A 26,908-nucleotide genomic window follows, 5' to 3' on the forward strand; every position below is an offset into this window, starting at 1 on the left:
TCTGGGGTTTGTGGTATATGGCCAATATACCATGGCTAATGGCTGTATCCAGGCACTCTGCGATGCGTCGTGCATAAGAACAGCCCTTAGCCATCTTATATTGGCCATATACCACAGCCTCTTGGGCCTTATTGTTTAATTATAGACTAGTTATAGAGAGCCCACCTGATGGCACAGTGCAGTTTATGAGGCATGCACTAACCTACTGACCCACAGTCTTTTAGCCTAAATTAGTATTGTATAATACTATAATATAGGCCTACTAATATGGCCTAACTATGTAGGCCTAACAACTTTTATAAGTTTGAATAACACAGTAAAGTTATTAACTTAATGTAAGAAACCCCTTACAATTGAATGTGATTTTGTCAGGCAACAGTGAACAATAACACTTCTGCACAACAGCTTAACTCTTTGCTTTTATATAAAACATCAAAATAGCATCTCTTTCTATTCCATGTTTCTAATGAGTGCTTGATAGGCTGAATCTTGTTCATAAGAATGTGCCAGGTGGCCTGTATGAATGAATCTTCTATTTTGAGTATAGGGACTTTAGAGAACTTTAACCTGTCCCTATGCTGTTTGAATGAATCAATTCAATTACTTGCCTTGACTATAACCATGAAGTAGACCCAACTATAAAATTAGAGATGGAATGTTATAGAATATACGTTTTTTTCTTCTTCTTTGTAATGGATAAAAAGTATACAAAATGAAGAGCAATAATGACTTGAGACCGTGTGGGAAGACAAGGGAGGGGCTTATAAAGTATCAACTTCAATGTTTTAGCTTTTGAGGCGTGCACCGCAGAAAACCCTTACTAAACCCTTAGGTTACTTTCATACAACCACTGTTTATAAGCTCATCCGCACTTTTAGCCTACACACGGAGTTCTGACGTTCGATCTAAACGTAGTTCCTTCGTTGGAATTAGACTGTTGATTCAACGTTGTTGGAGAGCTGGGTTTGAATTCCTGCATTTTCTCCCGCAAGATTGTGTTTGAACCTTTACTGTTCCGAACCCTCAAGTCTTGGAGTCAAAACGTAGGAGGGAAAGGACAAGAAAAAGCCAAAAAGGCTATCTGAAACATGCTCTCCTTGTTGTGCCTCATGCTGTTTGTTCCACGTGTGTTCTCCTCATCGACACGTAAGTAGCCTACAAAACTCAGAAGTGTGATATTGTGAGAAGCCGACTACCAAGTTTGCCATAAGCCTGTTTCGACTGATTTGAAGGGGAGGGACGCTCACCCTCTATTAGTCAACAAAAAAAAGTTACATCTTATGTACATGTTACAATTCTCAACATGTGTTAGATACATTGTATGTAAAGGTAAAGGTACAAAATACAAACCTCACTGTCTGATTCACAGGTGTCCAGACTGTCCACATGTGTACTTGCCAGGTTATTATAAAATACATGTATTATGAACTGGGTGATTTGAGCCCTGAATGCTGATTGGCTGAAAGCTGTGGTATAACAAAATTTATAAACTGGGTGGTTCAGCCCTGAATGCTGATTAGGTGACAGCCATGGTATATCAGACCGTATACCACGGGTATGACAAAACATGTATTTTTAGTGCTCTAATTACCTTGGTAACCCGTTTATAATAGCAATATGGCACCTCTGGGGTTTGTGATATATGGCTGTTTCCAGGCATTCCATGTTGCGTTGTGCCTAAGAACAGCCCTAAGCCGTGGTATATTGGCCATATACCACACCTCCTCGGGCCATATTGCTTAAGTATACCATGAGTATGACCCCAAAATATTTTAGTAACCAGTTTATAATAGCAATAAGGCACCTTGGGGGTTTGTGATATATGGCCATGTATCCAGGCACTCCGTGTTGCTTCGTGCCTAAGAACAGCCCTTAGCCGTGGTATATTGGTCATATACCACACCCACTCGGGCCTGAATGCTTAAATAAAGCTCACATAATACAATAATAAATGAACAGATTATGAGTTATATTTCAAGATGTCTGATTTATTTATGTCCAAAATATGGGCATAATGTTTGGTGGATTTGAAGATGAATTGTAAGTAAATTGGTAATAACTACTTACTTATAATGCAACAAGTCTGCATAGGAGATTATGGCATTGTACACATTTGTGCATGAGTAATTGTAAACTATTCTTCATATACATTTCACCTATTGAAACCAATATCCTGTGAGAATGTTCCAAAGACAAAGTGAATGCCTGTTGGATCATTTTATTTTATGGTAATAATATCCTATGAAAACCGTAACCATGTGCCTAGCAGCTAAATTGGATTTCTTTGTAATGTATTGTTGAACTAACAGAGAAATAGGCCACAGAGGTGATTAAGTTCAAAATAAAAAAAATCATCTGAAATTCCTAAGTTGAAAATTGATGCAATGTTGCTGTGAAACATACAATTAATTTACCCTATTTGTGTAAACGTAAAGTGTAAATATCAGTGGACACACTGGGTTTGGCACATCTCACACCAAGTCCTCTTTAGTCCGGTCAGACTCATAGCGCGTAGCATATTGCCACATATGTTAGATAGCTTGTCTACCGCCCACCAACAGCACACTTAATAAACCTCCTCACATTAACCCTTGAATCTCCCCCAAAGGAGCCAAGTCCTAACACATTCATACAGGAACGCTTCTCAGGGCATTTCTAATGAAGCATCCATCATAAGATGAGTCAGAAGAGTAAAGGAATAGTGGGGATGGAAAAGCATTCAAGAATTTGACCAACAACCTTGTCGGACCTCTCCAAGTGATCTCCCAACAGTTTCAGCACAGGACCCATAAATCCACTTCATAACTCTCAGGTTCCCCTGAGTGTTTGCAATCAGAAAGATTCATTATCTATTAACTCTGAACATATTAATATCAAGAACAAAAATGTTCAAGCAAATCAAATCAAATTTTTATTGCCGTACGTGCCGTACGTACGGTTTATTGCCGTACGTGTTAAGCCATCATCAACTCCAGGAGTGAAGCCCATTTAAAGTAGTGTGTTTCTGTATGTCTCTCCCCCAGCAGTGGCTGTAATCTTCCCCCAGGACCCGGCGTTGCGGATGGGCTCCAGCCTGACGGCCACGTGCACAGTGAGCCCCGAGCGGGGGCTGCATGCCAACACTATGTACTGGACCATGAACGGGAAGAGACTCCCTAGTAGCACGTACGACCTGCTGAGCCCCAACTGCCTCAGTGTCACTCTGCACCACCTCAATGGCTCCCAGCAACAGTCTGGGGACAACCTGGTGTGTCACAGCGGAGATGGACATGTCCTGGCTGGCTCCTGTCTCTACGTGGGCAGTAAGTGTTAGACTGGCCCTGGAGGCCTCAACCACTTCTTCTGGGGACAGGTTTTCAGAACATTGAATCCAAATCAAAATTATCCTGTGTTGTTTTTCATTCTATCCCCCCTTCAGATTTATTTCCTCCTTGAATTTGGGTGAAAATGACAAAAACTTCTCGGATGTTCTGAAAACTAGATTGTGGTCCTTAAACTGTCTGTGCTCAAAAGGACAGCGCTGGGGTGTAACAAGGAGATAGACAAGTGAATACTGTCGGAGTCATCAATACTGTCAGAGTAAGCAGCTCAGGGCAGTGCATTTACAAAATATTGTTTTTTTGTTTGTTTAAAAGCCTTTTTGATGATAAGCTGTGTGTTTGCTATGATTTTAAAGCCTGCTATATTACTCCACTCTAATCTCTAGTGTCTCCCGGCAGTGGTTTAAGTACAGGGGATCATGTATTATACATGACATGTATTGACAGAGGCAATGTTTCACTCATGCAGAAATCTTTGCAAACAAACAACAGAGCCCATGTGAAAATAATAGTTATTCTATTAAAATCCTAACGTACAGAGCCTATTCTGTCTGTCTTCGAATCATACACCCAGAGCCTCAGTTGAGCTGCTCAGTGGGTTGTAATCAGCATCACTACTTTGCTTCTGTTTCTAACTACATCTGTGTTTGATAGTCTATCATGGAGAGGAAATGAGAGAGGAGCTGAATCCTCTAGCCTGTCGTCTGAGGTTAAGCAATGTGCCAGTTTGTCATTATGGGATTGAGTGATCATTATTATCCATTGTGAAATAGGAACTACTATACTGATGTATTTGTTTGTGGTACATAAACACTTTGTTTAATGCATCATTTTAATGTCCATTGTGATACTAAGGTGTTTATAACAGCTTTGTATAATACACATTGCACAACCACTCTTGTAGCCATTAAGAGAACCATATCTTTTCACTGTTAATGTGCAGTGCCCCCGGAGAAGCCGGTCAACCTAACCTGCTGGTCCCGAAACACAAAGGACCTGAGCTGCAAGTGGACCCCTGGGGGTCGGGGCGAAACCTTCATCAAAACCAAATACACCCTCAAGTACAAATTGAGGTGAGAGCCACAGATGTCCAGCATCTCCCAGGTGATCACCCAACCCACCATAATTTCTGCCTAGAAACAATGATCGATGCATCACCTGGAACACAATTAGTTTCTTTTACTCACTAAAGGCCTAAGTAATTCTGATGATATATTGCAAAGACTGTAACCACTGCGTTGTTGTACTGCAGGCATTCATTTGACTCTTAATGCTGTTTACACTGTTAACATTTCAAGGTCCAGTGCACACTGAAAATGTTACGCTTTACTGGTTGTTGGCAGTACATTATATTGAGAATTTTGTTACAGATATGAGTGACTTTATGTTGCTGTGTGTTCTGTGCAGGTGGTACGGGCGAGAGAGGGAATGTGAGGACTACAGCACGGGGCAACGCTACACGTGTTATATCCCCCGGGACTTGGCCCTCTTTACTCCCTACGAGATCTGGGTGGAGGCGTCCAATCAGCTAGGGACTGCCACCTCTGATGTCATCACTCTGGATATCCTGGATGTGGGTAAGTGGAGTGAGCCTTTTGTCCAGTCTCCCTCCTGCTCCCCACCCCGCTCCAGACCTGCTAGGGTGGGTACGCCATGAAAATGTCCCGTCACGACGGTAGGACGTGCTAAATTCTTCCTCTCTCCTGTGTTACATGAGTCCATCGTGATCTCATCCTTTCCTTTTCTCTCCTCCTCGCCTCACATCACTAACTCACCGCCTGATCTCCTGCATATGGCTAACACACTTTCATGTGAGAAAGGAAATGTATGTGTTCCCAATCAATCCCAATAACAATATCATGGATTATGGCTGTGATTATTAAAGATAAACTGAACTGTACTAAATGTTCACTGAACTTCAGACATTTGGCAAAAGTGATACACTTACAAAACACAATGAGGATGGGAAAATAAGGTTGAGGACATGAAACTAAATATCACAAAATTTAGCTTGGCCTTCATATTGGTCTTGTATTACAATGTTGCAATATGCCAGTTTACCACACTAGTTTATGATAAAACTATAATCATCAGTCATATGTTGTATGTCCCTCCCTATCTTCAGGCTATGCTCAAACCCTACACCCCAATCCCTCCCTATCTTCAGGCTATGCTCAAACCCTACACCCCAATCCCTCCCTATCTTCAGGCTATGCTCAAACCCTACACCCCAATCCCTCCCTATCTTCAGGCTATGCTCAAACCCTACACCCCAATCCAAGCACTCTGTTCTGCCACCTCTGGTCTCTTGGCCCTCCCACCCCTACAGGAGGGCAGCTCCTGCTCATTCCAGTCCAAGCTCTTCTCTGTCCTGGCACCCCAATGGTGGAACCAGCTTCCCCCTTAAGCTAGGACAGCAAAGTCCATGCCCATACTCCGAAAGCACCTGAAACCCTACCTCTTCAAAGAGTATCTTAAATAATGTCCAGGTCACAGTTGTAAATGACAATTTGTTCTCAACTAGCTTACCTGGTTAAATAAAGGTGAAATAAAAAAAATAAAAAAAAATAATAATAATCCACCTCCTCACCTCGACCCCCCTCCCCCCAAAAAACACTTGCACTTCACTCCCTCCCCTTTCTAGCTCTGACTTTGCTGATAACTACTTTATTGAGGAAAAGTTTACTTACTATGCCTGTGATATGTGGTTGTCCCACCTAGTTATCTTTAAGATTAATACACTAACTGTAAGCCGCTCTGGATAAGAGCGTCTGCTAAATGCCTAAAATGTAAATGTAATGTATAGCCTAAGGCTTGAGGTGTGTCCCTGTGGTTAAAAGGGAAAGCGATTGACCTTTGTGTTGCTCTGCTATGTCCCTCCCTACTATACTGGACACACCTAGAGACTACAGGTAGGTTGGTCTGAAGGGAGAGGAGACTGGTCGGAACACATGACGCATCAAGTAACTTCATATTTCTTCACCAACTCCGCAGTGGAAAACATAAGCTGTGGAATCTTCCTTGATTTTCTGCTCCCCTGGGGGGCGAACTTGATGAAACCAATAAAGTGCATCAGCACACACACAACAAGTCAAACAGGAAATGAATGGAGCTATAGACTTCTCAAGAAGACAATCACAAATTGTCTTCTGACATTTTTATATGATTCTCTCTCCTCCTCATTCTCTCTTTATATGATTCTCTCTCTCTTTCCCCCTCTATCAACAGCATCAAAGTACTTGACTTCTTTGAGAGCCTTACTGCAGTGGGAAACATGTTTTTTTAATGCTGGAGCGTGTGCCTAAATCATCAGACTGGGGAGAGAGCAGAAACAGACACTGACCTGATTACCCTGCGTCCATAACTACACTCATTCTCAGGACTGGGAGAGAAGGAGAGAGTGAGAGAAAATGAGAGGGGGGGTGGGGAAAGAGGAGAGAGAGGAGGGGAAGGAGATCGTGCATGAGGCAGGAAGAGAGAAAGAGAGGGAGAGAAAGAAAGAGAGAGAGAATGAGACCGGGAGTGAGAGCAAGAGGATAAAATGTGGAGGATACTGTGAACTTAAGGAGAGAAGCAAAGTGTTCTTTCAGAGTAGATGAGATAGACAGCATTGGTGCTGGACAACAGTACAGCCCAGGCCCGACAGTGAACATTCATGACCGTGTTTTATTCAAGCATGGTGGCTGTGATATCTAGATATAGCTGTAGTGTCTGTACAGTGTGGTACAATATTTACCAAGGGGTTTCTCAGAGTGGAGAGTGTGGATGCTGCCTCATCTCAGTCCTCTACTTGTTCAGGGCAGAAATATAGAACATAATAATGTACTGCAAAACCTTAAACAACAAAGATTAAAAATATATATATATTTTTGTGCTCATGAAGCATTGCTAAGGGTATACTCTATTTACTGAAATTAGCAGTGGTGGAAAAAGTACCCAATTGTCATACTTGAGTAAAGGTAATGATACCTTAATAAAAAAGTCACCCAGTAAAATACTACTTGAGTAAAAGTAAAAAAATATTTTGTTTTACATTTACTGTAATTGCTCAAATATACTTACTATAAGTATAAAAAGTATAAGTAACAGTATAAATCATTTCACATTTCTTGTATTAAGCAAATCAAACTGCGCCATTTTCTTGTTTTCTTTAAATTTACGCATAGCCAGGGGCAACCTCCAACAAACGAAGCATTTGTGTTTAGTGAGTTGGCCAGATCAGAGGCAGAAGGGATGACCAGGGATGTTCTCTTGAGAGGTGAATAAATTGGACCACTTTCCTGTCCTGCTATACATTCAAAATGTAACGAGTATATTAGGTGTCAGGTAAAATGTATGGAGTAAAAAGTACATTATTTTATTTAGGAATGTAGTGAAGTAAAAGTAGTCAAAAAATATAGATAGTAAAGTACAGATACCCCAAAAAACGACTTAAGTAGTACATTCAATTATTTTAACTTAAGTACTTTACCACTGGAAATTTGTATTGAGTTTTTTGTTCCGTATGTTTAGCACATATAAGTCATTATACAGCTTTGTGACCAACCGGTGTCTACATTCCTGTTGTTTCAGTGACCACAGACCCTCCAGACAACGTCCATGTGAGTCGTGTGGGGGAGCTTGAGGACCAACTGACAGTGCATTGGGGCATCCCCCCGGCACTCAAAGACTTCCTCTTCCAGGCCAAATACCAGATACGCTACCGACTGGAGGACAGCACTGAATGGAAGGTAGAGTAGTAATGTTACTCCAGCTTTGTTTCAACATTCATTCACATTTCTCTCTCTCTGAGGTACAGTGCCACGTCTATGGCATCTCATATCTGTGTAAATATTTGAGATGTATGAGTGTCAGGTACTCTCCAGGGATTACAGAGCTGTATTTTGGCTTTCAAGCCAAGCTTGTGCATGCTTGTTTGTGGATTCTGTTTTTACTGAAAGATAGGCGTGAAAGTCTGATTTCTGCTACTTAACGTGTTTTTGTCAGGAATGTGTGCATGTGTGTGTGGTTAATAGATTCACTATGAGAGTATTTTTTATATATTTTCTTTGATGTCTCTCAGGTGGTGGACGATGTAGGTAACCAGACATCGTGCCGGCTAGCGGGGCTAAGGGCAGGGACGGTGTACTTTGTCCAGGTGAGGTGCAACCCAGTGGGGATCTACGGCTCCAGGAAGGCTGGGATCTGGAGTGACTGGAGCCACCCTTCAGCTGCCTCCACGCCCCACAGTGGTGAGTAAAGATTTACATAGCACTTTAAGAGGAAGGATAGGTCTCATAAGGTGTTATAACACTGCATTAGGATTTATTTACAACAGACATAAGCTTGCTGGGGCGTTTATGACATTCGTGAGCACTTGTTGATCTTCAATAGTGCACATTGAAGATTTTATGGGAAATCGTGTAAAGTTTAATATTATTATGGCTCATGATGAGCCATGGGACATTAAATTGTCCTCTAATAATCAACCTTTCATTGCCAATTAAACCAAAGAAACAATAACCTCATCCCAGATTAGTCTTCAACATCCTGGGAAAATGAGATTCAAACCGTATGTGACCACAGAACGCCAAACATCAAATTACATGATAGAAATCTTTCATCTGAGGATTAAAATAACTCAAGCTGAGATGGCAAAGAGTTGAGGGAGACATCAGATAGATATACTTTTTTTTCTCTTTCGTTAGGCAACTTGAAATGCAGTCCGTCAGTTGCACACAGGGCATTAACACTGAGTGGAAACAGATTTGGGGAGTACAATGGTAGATAATGGGTTACAAAGGTTATGTGGTATTTACTTGGAAGGGGGAGGAAGTTGGTATCAGGCTCTGTTTGCCATGGGATATTGGTTGTGGCCGGCTTTATATTGGGAGTGCACCAAATCAATTTTGTGAATCCTTTCTATTGTAGTCATATCGAATGTATTATAATCAAATAGACTATTCTCAATACTCAAGAGAATGACCTTGCACATTAGCCAGAGCCCAGAGGTTATGCAGAGTTCCTAGCCCCGTGTGAGCCACTGACCGCTCGTCTCCAGCTGGTTTAGTTGTAGGAGAACATTAGGTTCCATTCAATCAAACCTGCATTGCGGTTACGCGACAGCTCTTTTCCCCATGGTCAAATAAAATCACAAAATAACTATGGGTACTGCAGGAAGTGTGTGGACGGGGAGTAGTTTGTACACAATGGCACTGCGTAAACACGGCTGTGGCAGGTTCAATTGAATTGGAGCCAGTGTTCCTCTGAGCAGTCCTCTCTGACTAACCTTGTTCACACTGTCTTCTCCCTGGGCAGAGCGGCTGCAGAGTGGATCATGTGAGCCCAAGCCAGGCGAACAGAACTCCACCCTGCGACGGGAGCTCAAGCAGTTCTTTGGCTGGGTTCGCAAACACGCCTATGGCTGCAGCGGCATGTCAATCAAACTCTACGACCAGTGGCGGGTGTGGCTGCAGAAATCGCATAAAACGCGCAACCAGGTAGGTAAGAATAATATCCCCTTTATTTCTGTTACAACTCAGTCATGGTACATAACTGTGAAGCCTATGCTATGTACTACTAGGCTACTGTAGCTCCTTATCACAACAACACCCTCTGTTGTCAATGTGTTGAACTCTGCATACACCCTGATTTTCTGACCCCCTTTGTCCTGAATTGAACTTTTGCGATGTGTTCAGTGTTGTGGAAGCACACAGAACCATCATTGCCCTAAAACTTGTTAGACATTCTGATGTCTGTGTCTGTTTTATGCTCAGGTATGTGTGCGATTTCCACTTTTTCGGCACAGAGTACAGCTTAATGTTGATATCCACTCAGTTTTCTGAGTCATGCAATATCATTTTATTATTTTAATGGCATAGATTTGATTTTCAGTCGATTACCACAACAAAGAGAAATGAGCATGTTAATATAATTAAGAACCACTTTAATGTGTTGCTTTTGTGTTCTCTCTGTGACGTGAGGAGCTTGTTTCACAACATAACTCACCCCAAATGGCAGCCAGGAGGACTGAGCTCACCGCTAAGCCACATCCTCTGTACCTCTGAACCTAATCGTTGGTTGTTATGCTACTGAGGACAAGAGAACTGCCTGACACGTTTAGCTCACATGATTAGCGTGGCGTATCCTGAATAGTGTCTGTGTTTAACTGCTCTGAGAAAAAAGGGCAGTTCAACTGGCTGTTACCAATACAATATTCAAATAACATACAGCTCAGACACCCATACATACCCCACAAGACATGCCACCAGGGGTCTCTTCACAGTCCAAGTCCAAAGAAAATTCACGGCAACGCTCAGTATTATACATGATCGCATGGAACTCCCTTCTCCAGTTTCTAAAGTAAACAGCAAAATGGCCTTAAACAAAACAGATGAATTAAAACCTCTACGGGATCGGTGACCCCTCCGCGGGATGGTTGAGCTAACGTAGGCTAATGTGATAAGCATGAGGTTGTAAGTAACAACAAAATAAATCCCATGACATTGACATATCTGATATGGCAGAAAGCTTCAATTCTTGTTAGTCTAACTGCACTGTCCAATTTACAGTAGCTATTACAGTGAAATAATACCATGCTATTGTTTGAGTGCACAATTATGAACTTGAAAATGTATTAATAAACCAATTAGGCACATTTGGACAGTCTTGATACAACATTTTTAACAGATATGCAATGGTTCATTGGATCAGTAAGAGACTTTGCACATACACTGCTGCCACCTTGTGGCCAAAATCTAAATTGCACCTGGGCTGGAATAATACATTACGGCCTCTCTTGCATTTCAAAGACGGGAAAAAAACAGTTGAAAACGCATGTTTTTTTTCCTTTGTATTATCTTTTACCAGAACTAATGTGTTATATTCTCCTACATTAATTTCACATTTCCCCAAACTTCAAAGTGTTTCCTTTCAAATGGTATCAAGAATATGCATATCCTTGCTTCAGGTCCTGAGCTACAGGCAGTTAGATTTGGGTATGTAATTTTAGGCGAAAATTGAAAAAAAGGGTCGGATCCTTAAGAGGTTATAAAKATCTTAAAAGGCACAATAGTGACTGTGAAATGACACACACACACACACAAATAGGCACACTAACACACAATCTACACACATTATTTAGTTGTATATTGTTGTATTTTACATTTGTGTGACTGTCTATCAGTGTAGCAGTGTTTTGTTATTTGTCATGTTTTATATTTTTTCGTGGACTCCAGGAAGAATAGTTGCTGCTTCGGCAAAAGCTAATGGGGATCCAAATAAACTAAAAACCAATACGCAATTAGTGTCAGTATGATAAGGAATATGAATTACCGTTCAATTGAATTACCCCAATATTAAACATTTGTTTTCCCTTTCAGATTCTATAAGGCGATAAATCATAACACATCCTAAACATCATTGAAATATTTAAGCAACATTCACAACAGCAACTGAGAAACTGTCAGAAGGCCACTTTGAGGCCTCTCGGTGAAAGCGATCCAACACTGGATATTCCAGCATTTGGTCACACACAACAACTCTTCTTTGTAGGAATCCATGTGGAACAGAAAAAGACCTGATGCAAGACGCCAGCGTGTTACACTGCTGTCTGCAGCCCTGGATTAAAATAGAGTGGAATCCCATCTCTGAGAACTTCTCCTCTCCATCCCCTCCTCTCCACACAAACACACTCTTACACTCACATCTCCTGGGAGTGCCAAAGTGGAGAGCCTTTTTCTTAGCACATTTCAGACCAAGGCCCTCTGATCGCTGAGTGGGAGCATGGAAAAGTTTCTTAATGTAGCATTAGTATGTGCTCGACTCAGATGGCCATAAATCATCTTACAGACTACCGTCAGATCAGACACATAGTGGCCACCATCACAGGCTTTTACCACAGACACAAGGGTATTATGCAATCTTGCTGGAATGTCATATACAGTATAAAGAACTTCACTAATTCAGCTCCTGTTCTGGAAACTCAATCACAGAACATTTGTCAGAATTCAATAAGATGAAGGTATTTTCATAATGTATTTCCATTCTAGCAACTTTAATAGCCACACAGTTATCTAAGCCACACTATATATAAACAAAAGTATGTGGACACCCCTTCAAATTAGTGGATTCGGTTATTTCAGCCACACAGGTATAAAATGGAGCACACAGCCATGCAATCTCCATAGACAAACATTGTCAGTAGAATTGCCTTAGTGAAGAGCTCAGTGACTTTCAACGTGGCACCTTTCATTTGGTCAAATTTCTGCCCTGCTAGAGCTTCCCCGGTCAATTCTATGTGCTGTTATTGTGACGTGGAAACATCTAGGAGCAACAACGTCTCAGGCACAAAGTGGTAGGCCACACAAGCTCACAGAACGGGACCACCGAGTGCTGAAGTGGGTAGCACGTAAAAATCATCTGTCCACTACAGAGTTCCAAACTGCATCTGGAAGCAACGTCAGCACAAGATCTGGCCGTTGGGAGCATCATGAAATGGGTTTCCATGGCCGAGCAGCCGCACACAAGCCTGAGATCACAATGCCAAGCGTCGGTTGGAGTGGTGGAAAGCTCACCGCCATTAGACTCTGGAGCAGTGGAAACGCATCCTCTGGAGTGATGTATCACATGTCACCATCTGGCAGTCCGACTGGGTTTGGCAGATGCCAGGAAAACGCTACCTGCTCCAATGCATAGTGCCAATTGTAAAGTTAGGTGGAGGAGGAATAATGGTTCAGGCCCTTTAGTTCCAGTGAAGGGAAATCTTAACACTAGAGCATACAATGACAATTTAGACAATTCTGTGCTTCCAACTTTGTGGTAACAGTTTGGGGAAGGCCCTTTCCTGTTCAGCATGACAATTCCTTTGTGCACAAAACAAGGTCCATGCAGGAATGGTTTGTCGAGATCGGTGTGGAACGCCGACTGCGAGCCAGGCCTAATTGCCCAACATCAGTGCCCAACCTCACTAATGCTCGTGGCTGAATGGAACCAAGTCCCCGCAGCAATGTTCCAACATCTAGTGGAAAGCCTTCCCAGAAGAGTGGAGGCTGTTAAAGCAGCAAAGGAGGGGGACCAACTCCATATTAATGCCCATGATTTTAGAATGAGATATTTGACAAGCAGGTGTCCACATACTTTTGGTCAAGTAGTGTATGCATTAATGGATGTAATTGCATAGGTCTTTTAATTACAAAAACTTGGGTTGGTATGCTCATACACCGTTTTGTGGATTGGCTGGTGTATACAGTCATAGCAATTGAACTTCAGATATTTCTGCAGTTTGTTGGTCATATGGAAGTGTTTTCTTGTTCTTTGGGTTTGTACTACTCTGGATTCCTTTTGTTGAAATAAGTGGCATAATGTTTAACTGTATATACTGTGTCTGAGTGACTGTGCAGATGAGGACATTTTTATATTGCTTATATTTTTGTATATGAATATTTAAGAAATTCTAATTAATAATTTCCCTCATTAAGTTATGTTCAGTTATCAATGATAAATATAACTGTCATATATTTTGGCCGTTTGTCTATAAAACAATAAAGGAATAACACTTGCCTTGGAATGTTTTTTTATTAAAAGAGCAAATTATCACACAGGTACACATGCAGAGATAAGCAGGATACAGAATGACCCTGGGCAGACACTGCAGCAGTCAGGTGGAGCCAGGGAAGGATCAATAACTTAGGCAAATGAATAAAAAGGGGGAAGTTGCAGCAGAGGAGTCCATCAATCCCTGTCTGGGCGGCAACCTCCTGGGAGTCCCCATCACACAGACTCCTCGGAGTCGTATTTAAAGTCCTGCAGGATGTCACTCAGGGCCTCCTTATTCTTTATGATGCTGCAGCAGGGGAGACAGATGGAGGCATTAGAGCAGGGCTCTCCAACCTTGTCCCTGGAGAGCTACCGTCATGTAGGTTCACTCCAACCCTAATCTAGCACACCTGATTCTAATAACTAGCTGGTTGATAAGTTGAACCAGGTTTGGAGCGAAAACCGAACTGGCGTTGGAGCGAAAACCTACAGGAGGGTAGCTCTCCAGGAACAGGGTGGAGAGCCCTGCATGCATTCCCTGTGAGTAGTCTGCATGCAAACAGCAGGTAGGTCTTATGAGAAATGACATCAGTGATTGCACATGGCAATGGAGCAACTTAACGAGACACTGAGCTGCCCCTGCAGCTTCAACACTCAGCAGTTTGAGTCAGCACATTGAGGGAATGAGTTGGTTAATGGGGAAACAAAGCCCTGAAAGGAAGAGTGAAATCTGCTCTTACTCCTGCTTGACCTCCTGGATCTTCTCCTGACAGCCCTCGTCTTCTGGGTGATCCTGAGCCTTCTGCTTTGCCAGCTGCAGCTTAGCCGTCTGTGGACAACGAGACATGTGTAAACCATTTATCAGACGTGGAGCTGGAGCAATCAAATGTTAACACCAGCCTGGGCCAGACTAGAGACCAATCCTCAAAAAGGGCTTTAGTTTTTGAGAAACCCCTACCCGACGTAGAACAAAACACAACCATATTTTTTCACATCTCTTATGTCTCCAATTTATGAATTGGATGGTTGTGTAAAAATATCTTTCTGCAAAAGTGGTTAATTTGATAGATATTGTGACTTAAAGTGCAGAATAATGCCTGGCTGGAGTGGGGGGGGGGGCACATAAGCTCATGTAATGCAATATTGCAAGCTCAAATTTGGAACAGAAGTAGTCTTGTCGGTCCTTCATACACCCACAAACAACATAAGGATAGCATAATGCATCTTGGAAATAGACCTGTAAACACAGAGATACAATAGGCGGAAATATAAACTATGAATATTTATGATGTATGTATGCCTTCCTTTTTAGTAGCTGATTAAAAGGACAGCTTTCCAAATCAAATTTGCTCTTATTCAGTGCTGTATGGTTCTGCCTGACACAAACACAGTTACAAGTGTTTTGATGTTGTGGGTATTGTAATCTAATCAGCTCCAAATAAAACAAGTGGGCTCAGACACTGAGAACTTCTATTTTTTATTTGTTCAGCCCCTACTCTTGCAGATACATTAGGGACACCCCTAGATGTGCCTCCTTTTCCAATATGATGTCAAAAATCCAATATGGCTGCCAAAAAAACATTAAATGGTGGTTAAATCACTCGTATATAGAGATGTTTTAATTGAGACATTTCAGATGTGTACTGTTCTTATGACCTGTACTGAAGACTATTTTGGTGCAATTCAACTTAGTTGGGAATTCAATATGCCTTCCATAATTACTCATCTTTGTCTGGATCTTTTTTTTTTTTAAAGGCTGCAGACTGCTCGGCATGGCAACACCAAATATTCCAAGTTACAAGCCTCTGAGGATCAATGAGACAACTGGGACCTCCAACGAAAGTGAAAAAAATCCAACCCTGGACTCGGACACCCTCTCCCTAACTCTAAAACGTGCCCCTGCTGTTTGTTAAATTGCCCCTCCAGGATTGGGCTCTTAATTAAGTCACCTCCTTATCATTTAGAAGTGAGCTTTGATTCATGGATAATCCAATACGGCTGCCTGAATCCAACATGACCTTACGCTGGCTCACTGCATTCGTGATGCACATTAGGATGTACAAGTGCACTCTGAAGCTGTTCAGGTTGAGGTGACTCATGCATTGTCTGGGAAGCTTTGCAGTAATCCCAACATCTGTTTAAGGATATATGCCATCTATGGCAAACAAGAGGCCCCTTAGAATGGTCAAATTTAAACAAAGATGCTGTATGTCATCGTTTACGGTGGCTGGGGATTGACTTAGTGGCCTTTGTGCACTTTGCTTGACAAGCTCCACCTCCTCTGCAATCCAGGGATCATCTTCAAATGTATATGGAGCTGTGCTACGTCCCACATAATGCTTCTTAGTCAGTCTATGACCTACACAAGTAACCTCTAATTAACCTGAGGCTGCCTCACCGGTTCAGTTACTCTCATCTCCTTCTGGGCCTGCCTCAGACCGTAATCACAGCCAACTACTCCGTTAATATCAGCCAAATTATCATCCAAACCAACTTCCAAAGGACTATGTAGGACAGAACTGCAGGACTTTTTGCCACATTCTACATAAAAAAAAACACCCACAGGTTAATTAGGCATGGAAAAATCAACTTCAAAATACTCTCCTGCAACCCGCCTCACCCAATGTGGTGTGGATCTGTTTTTTCTAAAGTATTTTTTATATACCTCGAACCAGAATCCCCCAACAGAGGCTAGCCAGCGCACTAACTAGTAGTCAGCTAACCACTGCTAGCGGTCATCAGCTGACCTTTAGCTCGGAAAGCTCTCGCCAGTTCGTACAACGCGACTCAAACCAGAGCATACCCAACCTATTTTCTCTCCATATCCCCGGTTCCTACCACAAGCTCTGGACCTTTTCACCTGGATCGTCGCAGCTAGCTAGCTGCTATCCGAGTGACTACTCCTGGCTAACATCTGTCCCGAAGCAAGCACCAATTAGCCTGGAGCTAGCCCATGCTAGGCCCATTCTCCCGGCTAGCTGAAGAGGCCACTCCTGGGCTACAATACCCGGACCCCTTCTACTGCCGGTACAGGGCACGGAACCCCGCCGATCCTTCACGACTGGACTACAACGTAATCTGCTCGAGGGGGTACTCAACTGGCCCCTACATCGCGACGTCCCCTGAATGCCCATCTGCTAGCCGTCTAGAGCATATTGGAATGTTAGCTGAATAGATCCATCGGCCAGTTTCTTGGGCCACTATACCTATTTTGCCAATTGGACTTGGACCCCTCTTCTACGCAGAACCCTACTAATTCATCACGACTGGTCTATCGACGTCACCGCACGTGGAGGCTAAAACAGACTTTCCTCCGTCGAGACGTCCCTAAGACCCTTCTGCTAGCTTGCTACCCCCAGCCTGCTAGCTGTCTGAATCACCGTGTCTCCAGCCAGCCCAACCACTCACTGGACCCCTATGATCACCCGGCTATGCATGCCTCTCCCTAATATCAATATGTCTTGTCCATTACTGTCCTGGTTAGTGATTGTCTTATTTCACTGTAGAGCCTCTAGCCCTGCTCAATATGCCTTAACCAACCATTTAGTTCCATCTCCCACATATGCGGTGACATCACCTGGTCTCAAGAGACAATAGCTCTCTCATCATTACTCAATGCCTAGGTTTACCTCCAATGTACTCACATCCTACCATACCTCTGTCTGTACATTATGCCTTGAATCTATTCTATCGCGCCCAGAACCTGCTCCTTTTACTCTCTGTTCCAAACGTACTAGACGACCAGCTCTGATAGCCTTTAGCCGTACCCTTATCCTTCTGTTCCTCTGGTGATGTAGAGGTTAATCCAGGCCCTGCAGTGCCTAGCTCCACTCCTACTCCCCAGGTGCTCTCATTTGTTGACTTCTGTAACCGTAAAAGCCTTGGTTTCATGCATGTTAATATTAGAAGCCTCCTCCCTAAGTTTGTTTTATTCACTGCTTTAGCACACTCTGCCAACCCGGATGTCCTAGCCGTGTCTGAATCCTGGCTTAGGAAGACCACCAAAACCCCTGAAATTTCCATCCCTAACTATAACATTTTCCGACAAGATAGAACTGCCAAATGGTGCGGTGTTGCAATCTACTGCAGAGATAGCCTGCAGAGTTCTGTCTTACTCTCCAGGTCTGTACCCAAACAATCCGAGCTTCTACTTTTAAAAATCCACCTTTCCAGAAACAAGTCTCTCACCGTTGCCGCTTGCTATAGACCACCTTCAGCTCCCAGCTGTGCCCTGGACGCCATATGTGAATTTATTGCACCCCATCTATCTTCAGAGCTCGTGCTGCTATGCTTAACACCCCGGCCATCCTACAATCTAAGCTTGATGCCCTCAATCTCACACAAATTATCAATGAACCTACCAGGTACAACCCCAAATCCATAAACACGGGCACCCTCATAGATATCATCCTAACCACACCTCTGCTGTTTTCAACCAAGATCTCAGCGATCACTGCCTGCATCCGTAATGGGTCCGTGGTCAAACGACCATCCCTCACTGTCAAACGCTCCCTAAAACACTTCAGCGAGCAGGCCTTTCTAAATCGACCTGGCCCGGGTATCCTGGAAGGACTTTGACCTCATCCCGTCAGTTAAGGATGCCTGGTTATTCTTTAAAAGTGCCTTCCTCACCATCTTAAATAAGCATGCCCCATTCAAAAAAAATGTAGAACCAGGAACAGATATAGCCCTTGATTCTCTCCAGACCTGACTGCCCTTGACCAGCACTGCTCCGCCCACAACCGTAAGGCTCTACAGAGGGTAGTGAGATCTGCACAACGCATCACTGGAGGCAAACTACCTGCCCTCCAGGACACCTACACCACCCGATGTCACAGGAAGGCCATAAAGATCATCAAGGACAACAACCACCCGAGCCACTGCCTGTTCACCCCGCTATCATCCAGAAGGCGAGGTCAGTACAGGTGCATCAAAGCAGGGACCGAGACTGAAAAGCAGCTTCTATCGCAAGGCCATCAGACTGTTAAACAACCACTACTAACATTGAGTGGCTGCTGCCATACATGTAAAAAATGTATCACTAGCCACTTTAAACAATGCCACTTAATATAATGTTTACATACCCTACATTACTCATCTCATATGTATATACTGTACTCGATACCATCTACTGCATCTTGCCTATGCCGTTCTGTACCATCACTCATTCATATATCTTTATGTACATATTCTTCATCCCTTTACACTTGTGTGTATAAGGTAGCTGTTGTGAAATTGTTAGGTTAGATTACTCGTTGGTTATTACTGCATTGTCGGAACTAGAAGCACAAGCATTTCGCTACACTCGCATTAACATCTGCTGTGTATGTGACAAATAAAATTTGATTTGAAATGGTCGCCTAAAGTGGTTTGTACGCTGTGTCATGGTCCCCTGGAGGTTTTGTCTAGTCCCTGGTTTGTCCCAAAGGACATTCTTGAGATGTTGTGTCATGGTCCCCCGGATGTTTACAAGTTATTTAACCTCCATAAAAATGGTACTATGGCAGCCATATTGGATTTGACGGCATATTGGAATTAAGGTCAAATCCATCGTGGCCCCAAAGACAATCTGACTTAATCACAAGAGTAGGGGCTAAAGTAACAAAATCCAAAGAACCTTGGACCCAAAAAATCAATTTCTGATGTCTGAGCCCACTTGTTTTTCTTAGAGCAGATTACAATAGCCACATCAAAATCCATGTGTAACTGTATGTATTCCTGTCAGGCAGGACCATACAGCACTGAATGAGAGCAAATTTCACTAATCTGCTCCCAAAAAGCAAAACTTACATTCATCATAAATATTCATAGTTGACATTGTATCTTTGTGTTTACAGGTCTATATTCCCAAGATGCATTAAGATTGTTCATGTAGGACAGACAAGTGCCTACTTGTATTACATTTGAGCAATATCAGCTCTTGCAATACTGGGTTACATGAGCTTATACAGCCCAGCCCCCCCTCCAGCAAGGCATTATTCTGCACTTGGAGTTTAGGGGGGTGTCTCACAATATCTATCAAATTAACCACTTTTGGTTAAAATACAACAATCCATTTCATAAATGGGAGACATTTGGGATGTGGGCTAGGGCTATCTCAAATGTGGGGGACTTGCCACTAGCCTAGATCCAGAAGAAGGAAAGTCAATGCCAGACTTCTGACGTTATGAAAATTGATAGTATGGAAAATGTAAGATATTATTTAAATCTTGTTAAATTCCCATTTTTACTGACAGATTGAGCTTCACATTACAGTTGTGCATTACAAAGCATGATCATTAAAATATGTCTACTATGTGTCAATTGTTGCACAATTGCTTCTCTCTATTGATGACAAGGTAAGTTCATTATTGTTATGTTCAATTGCTGAACAATGAACACTGATGAAGCAGGAAATACAGGATGGGATACATTCTCAGAGGAGAAATCTGACCCCTTGTGGCTGACTGATGGAAGTCTGATGATGAACCTTGGAGGTGATGCACTATTGCAGAAGCCTCAAAACAGGTCCTAGAGAGCTACTGGGCATGCAGGTATTTGTTCCAGCTCTTCAGTAACACTACAGATTCTGCTAATCATGGCCTAGAGTGTGAAGATCATGATTTGAATCAGGTGTGATATTGATGGTCTAGAATAAAAGCAAGCACATCCAGTAGATTTCCAGGACTAGAATTGCAGAACACTGCACTGCAAATATATGCATGTTCAACTGAAAATTCATATAAGCTATATAAAACTCAATGCTTGATATCCATATGTAATCCCTAAGCGCCAACATCAGTCAACTGAGCACTGTTACAGCAACACAGAGGCAGCATTTCGTTTCATTCCCACTAAACCTGGTGTAAAAAAATATGCTACACAATTAATTTTGCCCATGTTTACACCGATACAATCTCTCAATTTGGGAAGAGTGAGCAAGTGCACACTGGGGGCCTGGTCCCAGATCTTGCCAACTCCATTGCTAATAGTCAAGCCATGTTTGGCATGACAATGAGTGACAAGAAGATGGCAGGATAACACAAACTGACTGGTACAGGCTAAAATTTGGTTATGGGGTTGGTTACGGTAAGTTAAATTTCGGTTAGTCGTTTTACAGGTCAGGAGCTTCCTTAAAGCATATCCCAGGTCAGTGTACTAGGTAAGAGAGAGTCGTTACCAGTTCAAGCTTCTGCTTTTCTTTACTCTGCAGCTTGTCAATGTGTTCAGAGAGATCTGGACGGTCGAAGTCTTGGTGCAGCCGCTCCTTTATCTCTAGCACCTCCTTTGAGAGGCCACAGAAAGCCTGCGTTATCTCATGCACCAGCTGCCTGTAGTGGTCAAAGTCATAGTGGGGCCCCGTCCTCAAGTATGCTTCATGGCCTCTAGAGAGAAATAAACATGTTAGTCCATCTTCACCTACTTTAAGTGAACAGAAAGGCAGGAAGTGCATCTATGCATCAACTGAAAATAATGCAGGCCTACTTACTCGTCAAAAAGCCTGTACGCTTCAACCCTTTCAGCTTGAACGGCATAAAATCGATGGACCAATGCTTGAAAGTCTGTGGGTACCTAGGATGGAGAGAATGGGAAGACAAAAAAAAAAAAGACATGTGAGTGGTGAACATTAGGAAAAAAATTGCTAACTACAGTAATAGTTAATTTTATTAGCTAGGTAACAGTAGCTTGTCTCAGTTATTAACTTGCTAATACCTAACTATTTTGGGGAGTTGGTGTTACACTGACATGGTTACAAAATGTTTTGAAGAACCTGACAACATTTTTAGTTAGCTATGTTTACTACCTAACGTTATACATCTAATTAGCTAAAGATATTGTTATAGCTAGCTAGCTACTTCCACAACGTGCCTACTTGGCATTATAAACTGGGTAGTTCGAGCCCTTAATGCTGATTTGCTGACAACCGTGGTATATCAGACCGTATACCACGGGTGTGACAAAACATGTATTTTTACTGCTCTAATTACATTGGTGTAGACCATCATTGTAAATAAGAATTAGTTCTTAAACTGACTTGACTAATTAAATAAAAGGTTTCACAAGCAGTTTATAATAGCAATAAGGCACCTCGGGGGTTTGTGATATATGGCCAATATACCACGGCTAAGGCCTGTGTCCAGGCACTCCACGTTGCGTCGTGGTCGTGAAAGAACAGCCCTTTGCCGTGGTATGTTGGCAATATACCACACCTCCTCGGGCCTTAGTGCTTAATTATAGCTAACTTCTTGTCCGGTGTCGCCTATGTTGTTCAGTTAACCCACACGAGACAAGCTAACGTTAGCCAGTTAACTAGCTTTCATATACAAACTGCATGTTGTTGTCTCAAATAAATGTATTGCAATAAACAAACTTACCATGTCAATGTTGTTGAAAATGTCGCTGTACAGTTTGGTTAATAAGCGAGGTGTAAAACACTAGCGCGTATCGTTTTGGCTTTGTTCATCATGATTCAACTATTTTGAAGACAAGTAAATATGCTTCCTGTTTATGTGCATCCTTCAATTATGTCCGATGGTACAACTAGAACCCGAAAGGTTGCTAGAAAATGTAGCATAAAAGTAACGTTAATAGTGGTCCATATTTATTGTAGATAAATCTAAACAAGTTCAAAAGTACATTTAATTTGTTTTATTTCAACAAACAATATTGTATTTGTTGAACAAGTAACACAGGCTAGAACCTCATCCTAGGATTTGTTTCAAGCCGAACATAAACGTTGTTGTACACGCGGTTCACTTGAAAGTAAAATGGCGTCAAGAAGAGTGTCATCGGTTCCTAAAAGTCAGAAACTTACCCTTGGAGATTCAAAAAGGTAGCTGAACATGTTCTTCGTCAATGTAGAAAGCTAATATAATTGTATGTTTGCGAAATATGAATCAAAGTTGCTGCAATTTTACTGATGTACTTTATGTGATTGTGTGATCAGCTGCTAGCTGTGTTAACACGTTACAATAAAATCTGTACAAACACGGATACGTAGCTATGTGCTGTCATTATCTTGTGGATCTCATCATCAACTTTTATCAGCTGCCTTTACCCTTAGGCTACGTGTGTACGTTTTTATGTTATTTTCAGTTCCAAAGCTGTGATTGAAAACAGCAAGAGCAACAACAGTGGAACTGGAAACACCAGCAAAGGCAACAGCAGTGGGAATGGAAATAAAACTAAATGTAAGTTTGAAAGAACAATTTAAATGACACATAAAACCTTGTTTTACAATTATCAATGTTACAAATAACATTGCCCTTTTTTCAGCTGGTGGTACAATAGTGAAGTCTCGATATCTACAAACTGTTGAAAAGGCACCTCTAACCAAGGTAGTGTTATGAGTTCATGTCAATTGCTGATCTCTGTATTCAATTTAATAGTTAGTTAGTACTCTCAAAATGAATTAACAAATTTCACCCCTGTACCTTTCCACAGAACAATTTGCTCACCAATGAGTCCACCCTTGTGCCACCAAGGCCTGCCTCACCTAAACCGGGTAGTGTTAAACCACGGGTGGGGTCTCCCGCAAGGCGTTCCATGGCTCCTCAGTCACTTCGCAATCCTACTCGTAAGTGCTTCCAGTGATTAGTGAGATGTTTGGCTGTACTCTACCGTGGCCAACCTGTTTATTTTCCCAATGTCTTTGGCCATGTTAAGTTTAGTGTAGAGAGCCCTGAGATTATATGCGTACTTAATACTTAACACTTTTTATTCTCCAGCAATGATGTCAAGTGTCCTTGAGCCTTCACAATTAGGAAGAAGTATTCTGCAATCCACAATCTTAGATGGTCACTGTCTTCGCCCTGACTTTGATGTCTCTGCCATTAAAGGTAAACTGTCCTTTTATTCAGATCATGTTGATAACAAATCAGCATTTGGGAATCAACAGTTAAGATGCTATGTCTCCTATATTACAGACAAGACAGTGTTACAAAATGCAGCAGTAGAACCTGAAAGAAACGATGAACACGAAAAGAGACTCCTAGAGATGCAGACGTTCTTGTTGGCTTACCTCACAGCCAAGGTAACGATTATATTTGGTATATTTCTTAATCAGACATGTTTTATTGGTATTTCGCCCCTTAAGGTTAACCTTTTTTCCCTCTTTAACTACTCTGATGGTTCGGTGAATTCAGATGGAGAATAATAGCCAGAAATTGAAGGCGGAGGCGGAGGGGCGTATTATAGCCGTGATGGAGGAAGAGGAGCTGCTACGGAAGGAAGTCCATGAGAAGAAGCGCCAGTACCTCCTCCTGGAGAAGAACAAGCAGCTGGACGACCTGCTCGATTTACAGGTCGGAAGTAATTTCTCTCCAAATACAGCCTAAACAAACTTTGATTGATGTAAAAACAATTTGTTATCCTGTGTTTTTTTTGTGTTACCATTATGGTATGGTTGTTGATATGAATTCTAAAAATAAAAAAAACTTGTTGTAAAATCATCTGATCTATGATTTGATTTTGAATAATCAGAAATTTTATATTTTCAGATCACAGCACTAACTCCTGTGGCTGATGCCGCCAAGCAGTTCACACAGGAATACACGTCTTTTGCCACTGCAGTTGACACCACACGACATGAGCTGCCAGTGAAGAACTTCTACATTGACGGGGATAGAATGACATTTCTAGGTTGGTATTATTCCATTCAATTTGCCACATTACTGGAAAGTGAAGAGAACCTTGGCGTTAACTGGATTTACTGCTTATGCATAGGATCCCCCCCCCCCCCCKATGAATGTGTTTGTATACAAAAACCGTGGTTCCTACCCATTCAGATAAAGCCACTGCTAGCCTGAAGGAGAGTGAGGAAGTGTTGCTGCAGTGCACACAGGGAGCTCACCATGGCAATGAGAAATCTGCTGAGTGCCTGAGAGGGGTGAAAACTGCTGCACAGGACATCAGCAAGCAGCTCTCAGGGTAAAATCATAGATTAGAGTGACTTAAGACATGTCATTTTTAGTTTCTAAGTCTTTCGAAACCATTATGAATGATCAGCTTGCTCTTTGACTGGTGTATTTCCATTTACGCATAAGGGTACGTGTTTTAAACTGGTCAAGATCAATCACTTGAAGACACTTATGTATTCCAAAGATATGATGAACAATGAATGAATGAACATGTAGTGGGTTTGTTTTGGTGACCTTAGGATTTACTTCTTCACAGGGGTTTTTCAGAGTTATTGGAGCTGTCATCATTGGTCAGTCGCCAGACGGTTCAGATTCAGCAGGCCTTGGAAGAGGAGCAGCTTGGATTGACAAGAGTTCAGGAACTCTATTGCCCCAAACAGTGAAGCAGCATTGAGAACATTGTGTAGAATGTACAGCCTATAGTTAAGGAATAAGGCCGAGGGGGTGCGGTATATGGCCAATATTCCACCACTAAGGGCTGTTCTAATGCAATGCGGAGTGCCTGGATACAGCCCTTAGCCGTTGTATATTGTCCATATACTACAAACCTCCAAAGTGCCTTATTGCTATTATAAACTGGTAATTAGAGCAGTAAAAAATAAATGTTTTGTCATACCCGTGGTATACGGTCTGATATACCACGGCTGTCGGCCAGTCAGCATTCAGGGCGTGAACCACCCAGTTTATAATTTTTGTTAACATACAGTAGTTAAATTACTTGAATTACTGACCATGGGAATTATTTTGTGAAACTTTTTATTAAATTGTATACATCAATATGTAATAGCTGTTCAAAGACCTTATTCTTGGAATACATTTCTGTTTCCTCTAAGAGTTAATTGTAAACATTTGTATCCATATGATGTTGGTGCAGGTATACATTGTATCACCATTATGCCTCTAGCACACTGACAGCGTCATTACGTTTTGCTACACCAGAAGTACAGTACATTAATTTCCAATGGAACTCTGCGTTTGCCTTGCAGCAGTGCGTTCTATGTGGTGCATATGTTGGAGTTATCGAACAGTATGAATCAAATTGCATGCGTAGACAGCATGACCGAAATAGTAGCAGAAGGTGAATGATGAATGTTTTTTTTGCAATCATATCTAGATGATGCTGCTTGGCATTTTGCGCAATGACGGTGTAAGTGTGATCGAGGCGTTACGCCTCTGAGACCGACAGCATCACTGCATCAATATTTTTTTTTACTGGATGTGTGCAACAAAAGTTAACATTCCCCTTTTGCTACTGTTTGTGTCAAGTCTAAGCATACAATTTGATGCATATGTTTATGCACCACACAGAACGCACTGCCTCTGCAACACAATGCTGTAAGGCAAATGCAGTGTTCTATTGGAAATGAATGTACTTCTGGTATACCATGACGCTGTCGGTCGGATCATTTTACATGCTAGTCGGAAACTTGACATTTTCGACTTGCTGATTCGTTAAACGCGGCACGTGTATAACTACAGTTAGCAAGTAAACGACTGGTACGTGAGCGCAGCAATGTTTGTTGCAAAACATCAGTTTGCCAGATGTGGGCTGTCCATACCACCCTCTGTAGCGCCATTGCCATACCAGGCAGTGATGCAGCCATTCGAAATGCTCTCAATAGTACAGCTGTACAACCTTTTGAGGACTTGAGGGCCAATGCCAAACTTTTTCAACCCCCTGAGGCGGAAGAGGCGCTGCCGCGCCGCCTTCACGACTGTGCACGTGTGTTTGGACCATTTTAAGTGTTTAGTGATATGGACACCAAGGAACTTGAAGCTCTCGACCTGCTCCACTGTGGCCCCGTCGATGTGGATGGGGGTTTGCTCAACCCCCCCCCCCCCCCCCCCRCKTRTCCTATAGTCCACGATCAGTTCCTTGGTCTTACGTTGAGGGAGAGGTTGTTGTTCTGGCACCACACTGCCAGGTCACTGACCTTCTCCCTGTAAGCTGAGTCATCGTCGTGTCATCAGCAAACTTGATGGTGTTGGAGTCGTGCGTGGCCATGCAGTCGTGTGGGAACAGGAAGTACAGGAGGGGACGAAGCACACACCCCTGTGTTGAGGGCCAGTGTGGCGGAGGTGATGTTGCCTAAACACATAGATGCAAGACAGCCTGGGTGGGTCCTAGCTAGTTTGTTTTTTTGACTAGTAAAAGACACTGAATAGGTAGATAAT

At 42.4% G+C, this 26,908-nt stretch overlaps 3 protein-coding genes across 7 annotated transcripts; 2 read left to right on the plus strand and 1 right to left on the minus strand.

The window, feature by feature from the left end:
* Positions 1 to 796: 796 nt before the first annotated feature.
* Positions 797 to 13,859, plus strand: LOC111971394 (cytokine receptor-like factor 1). Of its 5 annotated transcripts, none has more exons than XM_023998148.2 (8): positions 797 to 1,146; positions 3,024 to 3,302; positions 4,264 to 4,393; positions 4,728 to 4,897; positions 7,893 to 8,050; positions 8,383 to 8,551; positions 9,618 to 9,803; positions 11,681 to 13,859. In XM_023998148.2, exons 1-8 carry the CDS (start codon positions 1,089 to 1,091, stop codon positions 11,695 to 11,697), a joined length of 1,167 nt encoding a protein of 388 aa, XP_023853916.1. In that variant the 5' UTR covers positions 797 to 1,088; the 3' UTR covers positions 11,698 to 13,859. The 5 variants fall into 5 exon arrangements, with proteins under 5 accessions (XP_023853916.1, XP_023853915.1, XP_023853917.1 ...); XM_023998147.2 differs by having other exon boundaries at positions 11,853 to 13,859; XM_023998149.2 differs by having other exon boundaries at positions 9,618 to 9,799.
* Positions 13,856 to 22,340, minus strand: rex1bd (required for excision 1-B domain containing). The gene is made up of 5 exons (XM_023998974.2): positions 22,190 to 22,340; positions 21,304 to 21,386; positions 20,995 to 21,199; positions 14,576 to 14,664; positions 13,856 to 14,142 (listed from the first exon to the last, which is right to left on the minus strand). The coding sequence occupies exons 1-5, from the start codon at positions 22,190 to 22,192 to the stop codon at positions 14,070 to 14,072; spliced, it is 453 nt and encodes a 150-aa protein (XP_023854742.1). The 5' UTR covers positions 22,193 to 22,340; the 3' UTR covers positions 13,856 to 14,069.
* Positions 22,341 to 22,457: 117 nt separating this feature from the next.
* LOC111972113 (HAUS augmin-like complex subunit 8) lies at positions 22,458 to 25,517 on the plus strand. Its single transcript, XM_023998973.2, has 10 exons — positions 22,458 to 22,647; positions 22,911 to 23,005; positions 23,091 to 23,152; positions 23,259 to 23,391; positions 23,543 to 23,653; positions 23,741 to 23,847; positions 23,960 to 24,118; positions 24,314 to 24,455; positions 24,602 to 24,743; positions 24,990 to 25,517. Exons 1-10 carry the CDS (start codon positions 22,583 to 22,585, stop codon positions 25,114 to 25,116), a joined length of 1,143 nt encoding a protein of 380 aa, XP_023854741.1. The 5' UTR covers positions 22,458 to 22,582; the 3' UTR covers positions 25,117 to 25,517.
* Positions 25,518 to 26,908: the final 1,391 nt, after the last annotated feature.

Source organism: Salvelinus sp. IW2-2015, linkage group LG13, assembly GCF_002910315.2.
Source record: "Salvelinus sp. IW2-2015 linkage group LG13, ASM291031v2, whole genome shotgun sequence".
NCBI lineage: Eukaryota > Metazoa > Chordata > Actinopteri > Salmoniformes > Salmonidae > Salvelinus > Salvelinus sp. IW2-2015.